The sequence below is a fragment of the Mus pahari genome, chromosome 8 (assembly GCF_900095145.1).
Source record: "Mus pahari chromosome 8, PAHARI_EIJ_v1.1, whole genome shotgun sequence".
Lineage (NCBI taxonomy): Eukaryota > Metazoa > Chordata > Mammalia > Rodentia > Muridae > Mus > Mus pahari.
Genome location: NC_034597.1, coordinates 102,426,116 through 102,434,120, shown reverse-complemented (window position 1 = coordinate 102,434,120; position 8,005 = coordinate 102,426,116). Strand labels below are relative to the sequence as shown.

Below are 8,005 nucleotides of genomic sequence, written 5' to 3'. Positions count from 1 at the left end.
GGGAAAGGGAAAGGGAAAGGGAAAGGGAAAGGGAAAGGGAAAAAGGGAAAGGGAAAGGGAAAGGGAAAGGGGAAAGGAAAGGAAAGGAAAGGAAAGAAAAGAAAAGAAAAGAAAAGAAAAGAAAAGAAAAGAAAAGAAAAGAAAAGAGAAAAGAAAAGAAAAGAGGTACAAGTCAGGTCCAATCTGCTGCATGACTTCCAGGATCCCAAGCCAGAAACAGATGCAAGGTGGGTGTACAAATTTCAATACAGTGTCAACTGTATATAGGCATGGGACCCTTCTGAACATGGACTCTTGTGTGACAGTGTAGACTGGCCACAGACATATGGCACTGGCACCAATAGATATGTCTTCTGTTTCTGTTATGCAAACTCACGGTGAAAACTACAGAGTTGAAAGAAAATGAGTGTGTAAATGAGTGTGTAGTAAGTGCCATGTAACAAAACAACTGGTCCAATCAAGTGTAGTCCATGTTGATTTAAGCTGAAATTTGTAAAATGAAAATAAGTCAGCTATTCAACCCCACCACCACCTATGTTAGTTCCCATTAAAACTAACTACTACTGTGACTTAGCTGAAGAGATCCATGACCAAAGTCACAGATATCTAATTAGAAATGTATATAATCTGTATTATATACACAAGATGGGGCAGCAAACCCACATTCCAGATATTCTTAATTAGCTCCAAACAAGCAGATTATAACACGGGATGTGAGCACAGATGTGCCTCCTAAGCTTCCAAATAGCAACCATCCTGAAGCCATCTGTGGGGGGGGGGGGGGGGGCGGGTGGGGCGGGGCTGGAACCTGGCCTCTGCCTTAAGTGTGCATTCTGCAGTGTCTGCCACTTCAGCCAGAAACCCAAGTAGATCTCTAGTCTTTGCAACTTGGTTGTCTTGGGTATTTTAATTTTTTGTAGTTATGAAAAGCTGACTAGCACTTACGGTCTACAACTTTGCTACAATGTGTCTATGTAGGCTAGATAAGCACCCATTAAAATTGGTTACATACTAACTATCTTATACCTGGTTTTAAGTAAATCCCTTAACCATCCTCTAAGAGAAGGAATGTGTATGTGAATAAATCATCATTTTCCCTCCCCAATGAGTAAAATAAAATAAAAGGCCTTTTAAAGAGGTCCCCACTAACAATCCTTCCCTGAATGAACTAAACAAGAGCAAAGGGCACCTTGACTACCACTTAGGAAATAAAACCAAAACTCGGGCAGATCTGTAATTCTAATCACATTTGTGCCTTCTCTCCCTTTTGCATTTCTCATCCAAACATTCTGTGGAGCTCAATGGGCTTAGAGGAACTGGAGCAGTTCAGAGAACAAAGGTGGGGGGAATCTGGAGGACTGCTGAGAAAGCTGGCCACACCATTTTAATAATTTCTAACTCTAATACAATCTTCCAGACGATACAATAATCACAAGTGTAGGAAGGAATTGCGAAAAATTATTCTGTCTTCTTGATATTACAAAATCAGCATTTGAGCTAGACAGTTCAGGAATTATTGACTGTGAACAAGAAATTTTAAAAAAACGAAACTTTTAAGAAAGACACATTTTAAACTAATGTATTAGTTTTACCTAATGAAAGGGTATGTATTAAATAAGTACATGAATTTTTTAAAAATGCGCTATTTCTATTCTCATGTGAAAGGGACTACTTATATATTAAGTATAAACTGTCCTGAGACTGGTATGATTTTAAAAAACTAGGTAGCCACTTAGTGATTTTATCATGTTAACTATTATAAATAGTTTTAAAATATAACTATATTATATAAATGTAAGAGTAAAGAAAATATTTATTAAACATAAGTATATGTGACTCATGGGATTCGGATAGAAATCAAGAATGGGATTTTTTTTAAGCAAGGAAATAAGATGAATCAATGCCAAAACATTTTAATGTTTTGCTGAATTATTCAAATCAATGAATGACACAATTAAATGTCAGTATTATATCAAATTTGTACATGAGTGACTCTATCCGGTTAGTCAAAATCAGCATAATACTTTCATGTGGCTTTTTCTTAATGAAAATAAACAAGGTATTTAGAACTTCTTTCAGGCCACTAATGTCTGTAAGTGTGCTCGGCTGCTTTAATGGGAACAACTCTGATTTCTATTACCTTAAGCCACAGATAAGAAAGGTGCTTTCCATAACCCTCAAGAGACTGGAGGCCCCAGGGAGTTTAGAGGTCTGGTGGGAAGGGTGGTGGGTGGGTGGGGGACATCCTTGTGGAGGGGGGGAGAGGGTATAGGATGTGGAACAGTCAGAGGGTGGACTGGGAGGGGAATAAAACCTGGAGTGTAAATAAATAAATAAATAAATAAGAGATTAAATTAAAAAAAAAACAAAAAAAAAAACAAAAAGAAGAAGAAGAAAGGTGCTTTCAATAGGACAACCCAGAATGACTCCTTTAAAAAGTGCATGATCCCCTGGCATTAGACTGTGTTCTCTGTATCAGAGACAAACAGTGACAACTATTTGCTTTTCTGGAGGGTAGACCTTCAGTAGCTCCTTACAGTGAAAGGCTAGATCAGTGATCAATGCTCTAGAACATTCCTCTTCAAAGGCAATCACACACACACACACACACACACACACACGGTTCTAGAAACGAAACTTACCACCTTTCTGGACCATGTTGTCTTCAGCAGGTGCACGGACACTGAGCAGCGAGAAGCCACTGGGATCAAAGCCTTCCTGAGGACTGTCAGCTACAGCCAAAGCTGACATTCAGGAGACAGGTCTCACAATGTACGTGAGGCTTTCTCAGCTCAACACCCACTGCACACAAACCAATTAGTCTCATAAGCGGTTAAGTGAGATGTATTTCTTAATGAAAGAATACACTGAAATCAATACATACTTAGAAGGTTTGTGTGTGTGTGTGTGTGTGTGTGTGTGTGTGTGTGTGTGTGTTTGGTTTTGAAGAGACAAGAATTGCCCTAAGCTGGAAGTATCAACAATGTGTGTCAAGTATGGAAAGAGTGTCTAGTGTATTGAGTAGGTATTATAATAAAAAATGGTGTATTTAAAAGTGGTCCTGTGAGCGCTGGCTGGTGGGCTGTCCGTGCACAGACACCGGGAAGGATGATAAGAATTGAGCTAACTAGCAGAAAAACAATCAAGCAAATGTGCTACCACTGGGGAGTGCTAACGGCAAGCCTCCTCGCACTGGAAAAAGGATGTATTTGGTACTCAGGCATCCTTTGCAAATTCTTTGTTCATCAAACCTCCTCAAATCCACCCCTTTCTGTTGACTTCAGCAATAGCTAGTGATACTCCACTATGATCTAACTTAGCTCCAGACACTGTGTTGGCTCCCTAACACAACATCTTCTCTTCCGGATAGAACGGATAGAACGTGTACTTGTTCTCCCACCAGCAGTTAAGAGTGTAGGGTAGGACACAGGAGATGAATGCAAAGGGGGCTTATAGGACGCGTGGTCTCTAGCTGCCGTATTAATTGTATAAACTGTGAGTCTATGGATGCCTTGTCCGGTGCCCCCCAAACGCAGGGCTTGATTGCCTGTTGCCCTATCGCTTTTCAGGCTTGAAACTACTTTGTGCGTCTGGGACACACACTAAGCGGCTCGGATTTCTGTAGGAAGGTTTGGTGCCAGGGTGCAGAGGGGCAAGTAAAGGTCGTCTCTGAGTGCACTGGGTCAAGCGCTCATTACAGATAACATGGGCACCTTGTACAGCACAGGGATATAAAAAGGATTATTAGTTTACCAGCAAACTTGCAGCAACCAACACAATTCCTCTGAGGTTGTGAGGAAACAGTAAAACCAGGACCCCTGGTGATATTTCCTGTGGGAACAGATAGATCCTGGAGCGGCAACAAACCACCCCCTTGACTAGTTCTTCAAACACGTTCCTGGAGAGCAAGAGGGCACCGGCAAGAAGCAAATGTTCCAGAGCTCCAAGGAACCCCAGATACAGTTAAGGAGCCCCTTGAAGCTACCCTACTCCCGTGAGCACACCAAGCATTCCCACAGGCCTCACCCCAATTCACCTACTGGAGCCGGAGAACCTGAAAGGTCGTCTCACCAAGGACTATCTCTGGATGAATGCCCCAGAGACCGTGGTCGCAAGCCCAGAGGTCCCCGGCTGGAACCCCATACAGTGCCTAGCCAACCAGCGACTCTTACCTGCCCGCGGTGCCTCCGGCAGCCCCTTGACAGCTCCTCCAAGCCGCCACTGGAAAAGTTTCCGAACTTCTTCGCAGCTCTCCACGCCCTCGCTTCGGGTAGATCCAAGGAGAGCCAGGAGAAGGAGACAACGCCAGCCCAGACGCCAGGTGCGGGCATCCATCCTCGGTGTTCGGGTCGCGCCCTCCCCGCTGTGGTCCCCACTCTCCAGAGCACCCAGCATCGGCGGCGCTGGAAGAAGATGCGTGGCGGAATCTGGCAAGGGTTCAATGCGCAGGCGGCCACGGGAAGACCGCGAAGGGACCGCGGCTTCACCTGCAAGAGCTCCGCTTTCTCTCCTGAAGCCCTGAGGCTGAGATGCTGCACTTCTCAGGCTTAGCATCGCCCGGGTCCCTCCCGGACCAGGGCGGGTGGGCGCTGCGCAAACCGAACACAAGCCGGGGAGAAGCGAAGAAACGGCGAGCATCCGGCACCGGCCGCTATCGCTGCAGCCGCTTAGGGCTCAGCTCGCAGCCACTAACCTAGGCTGTGCCAGCCTTCGGAGCTCCAGCCCGGTTCGCTAGTCCCGAGAACAGGCCACGCCCCTAGCCACACCCCCAGCAGTCCGCCGGCTCCGCCCAGCCCAGATCCTGCGGAGCACAGCAAGCGCAGGGCGTGCGACCTCAGAGAAGAGACAAATTAATGAAAGGAAACTAGTCTTCTTCCTCCCGGTTCATTTCGGAAAGCATTCGACTGCTGAAACGAAAGTATGTATAAAGAAGATCAGAGAAGGCAGGAGATGAGAAACATGAATTGGAAATAAGATGAAACATTTCTCTCCAAATCAAGGTCCTCTATGCATAGGAATCTGAATCCAAATTTCATGAATTGGACCTCCGCAAGTGCGAATGGCAAAAGCTGGGTTTTGAGAGACCTAATAGCACTTAGGTTTCAAAGCAGCCTGAAGAAGTTGTTTTCAAATTCTTTATGCTTTTTTTTTTTTTAAGCGTTTTATGCTTTTAGTGCTAGGAGGATTTTTCTGTAACACGATTCTTCTGAAAGAATTTAGAACTCAGAATTTCAATGGGAAGTTATCACATTCTTTATATCTCGCTGAAGTTCAGTGTATTCTAACATCATAGTGCACATTGGTATTATACCTTTCTGAGCTTTGACACATTTGACAATTTGTTTTTAATATTTCTCAGAGAGTAACTAAGACAAAAGTGCTCGAGGGAGTTTCTCCCCAGGAAAATAGGAGGCAATACTGGGCAATTACAAGCTGAAAAAGAAAGTTTGTCAAGTTAGAGTATGGAAAGGGAAGGCCTGAGAAACCAGGGAGCAAAAGACAGCCTGCAGTTAAGCCTAAGTGAGTGACATGATCCTGGTCATAGCCACCTGGAGAGAGTACTTCTCAGCACAAAGAAGCTGTTTAAAAGCATTAGCAGAAGGGACTCTAAATATCTTAACCACTTTAAGAGAATTTCATCTTAAACTGAACCCTTGCCAAGATCGAGATGAATAATCTCCAGTCTTAGCTAAGTGTCCTGGGGTTTTCTAATGGCCATTTGATATCAAAGGGAGCACTTTCAGAAAGAGATCTTGCCATGGCTGGGACACTGTTTCAGAGTGAAATATTACCCACTTGGCTTTTGACATCATTCCCCAAATACTACAATTTTTTTTCTTAGAAGTTTTCTTAGTAAATGAGAATAGAAATCATTAGACACTTTAAATTCTAGGCCTTCAAGCAAGGTTTTACATATGTATCCTAGGGAATAAAAAGGAATATTCATGACTCTTCAGCTCTGCTGCACCATCAAGAAAGGCTATTTGGAGGTCAGCTATATCCATGGGAATAAACAAGAGCAGCCATGCTCATCTATAAAATCCTTAAGTGCTAAACAATATTCCAAGTGCTGTATGGATTTCCCTTCACTCGGTCTTTACAATAACCCTATACACTGTTACCGTCAGTACTGTTTTTCAAGTAAGTAGATAGGGATAGACATGTGAGATGGGTTTCCCAAGGCCACAGGGAGTGGGAACCAGCAGTCAAAACAAAACCCAGGACAAGATTTCCATAGCCATTTCATGCTTCGTTTAAACGCCGACACAGCTACATCGAGTAAGACTAAATAAAGACTTTTATTAGTCCATCAGACTTTTTAAAATTAGAAAATATATACATATATATCATCTATACTCTCACATATGTTAATATAAAGTTAACTTCTAATTTGTCCCCAAACTTCCTTCTTCTCACCAGAATCTCTCCTTGTTAGAGCTGGCTATCATAGACCACTATAATTATAAGGATTCACTATCCAGCCTGATCCCTTTAACTGCAGTCTATAAAGTACTTTCTCTAGAACAAAATCATAAATATTGATGGTTTGCGTAGCAAATATTGATTGGGCAGTATGTTATAAAGAGCTCTACTAAGCTTAACTAGGCTTAAAGAAACCCATGAGCAAGTTCTCAGTGCCTCATACTTTCTTTCAATGAAACATGTGGGAAAGCATACATGGAAATTGAATAGGTCTTAACTAGAAAACAAGGATACTTATCCCACATAAATGGCCCACATTTATAAATAAATGACGTATTTTGCTGATGCCTTTATCAGCCCTCTGCCACAATGAATGAGATAAGAATTGGCTTAGAAGGCTGATTTTCCTCACAGTATTTTTATGCTACACAAACAAATAGCTCAACTTCTGATCTGAGAACATTCAAAACAAGTTCCTGTTTTCCAAGCAGAGTACAGTCCCACTGTGCCTTTTATGGAGACACTCTTAGGGCAGTCCACACACACTGGACTGTAACTTTTCTTTGGCTCAATTTGCTCATAGATACTATAAATGAAGCAAGGGAGAAATTTCAATACTTTGATATTTATAATGCCTCATTTTTTTAAAGCTACTCAATCTGCAGTTATTGAATGTCTTTTGTATTATAGATACTGTGCTTTGCTTTCAAATATCAATACCCTCAGATACGAAAATCTTTAAAGGGCCATCATTTAAAATGCACCTTAATAATCTTCTAAATATGAAGCTTGCCTAGTATTTCTCAGTAACGGTCTCTGGTTAGTCAACACAAGATCTTGTAAAGAAAGGTAAAGAACTGCCAGCATACTGTAAGAGTTATGTGGTATTTGTGTAATGATTGCAGATAGGCCTGAATATGTCTTTAGGACAAAGTGTACTACTGAATTTTAACTGTTAACATGAGACAATATAAAATCACCAGAAGCAGAAGTCATAATTGAGAAACTGTCCAGATCTGATTGGCCTCTAGGTACACTTCAGATTGCTAGTCCTGATTGTTAATTAGCCCAGACCATTTTGGGCATCACTATTCCCTAGGTTTACTCCTGTAAGAATAGAGCAAGCCAGCTAAGTACTGATTAGCACACAAGTATCCACATGTTTATTCTCTCTCTACTCTTGGCTGTGGCTTTAAGTTCTTCCCTTGACTTGCCTGCTAGAATGAATTATAACTGAGAATTGTGAGCCAAACAAGCCCTTCCTTCCCTTAGTTGCTTTTGTCAGACATTTTATAACAGCAGCATAGAGAAAACGAAAGCATGCAAAAACAAACAAAACAGACAAACAAAAGCTAAAGCATGTTCAGAATCAGTTTAGGGTAGCCTCTGTACCCAAGAAATAGTAATAGTTAACATTGATTAAGGGCTTAGTTATTATCTCCTGAAACAAGCATTTCAACAAGTCTGTGACAGTAGTTATTACTCTACAAACCAAAAATGAAATGAAGGAAGGAAAGAAGGAAGGAAGGGGAAGGGAAGGAAAGGAAGGGAAGGGAAGGGAAGGGAAGGGAAGGGAAGGGAA

The 8,005-nt window shown here is 42.1% G+C and overlaps 1 protein-coding gene across 3 annotated transcripts in view; it reads right to left on the bottom strand.

Annotated features, from left to right (window-relative positions):
- Nucleotides 1–4,745, bottom strand: part of Gpc5 (glypican 5) — a 1,281,045-nt gene extending 1,276,300 nt beyond the window's left edge. For all 3 annotated transcript variants that reach the window (XM_021203557.2, XM_029541860.1, XM_029541861.1), the window contains exon 1: nt 4,173–4,745. In XM_021203557.2, the coding sequence (XP_021059216.1) occupies nt 4,173–4,638 (466 nt within the window). In that variant the 5' untranslated portion in view covers nt 4,639–4,745. The remainder of the gene's footprint in view (nt 1–4,172) is intronic.
- Nucleotides 4,746–8,005: the final 3,260 nt, after the last annotated feature.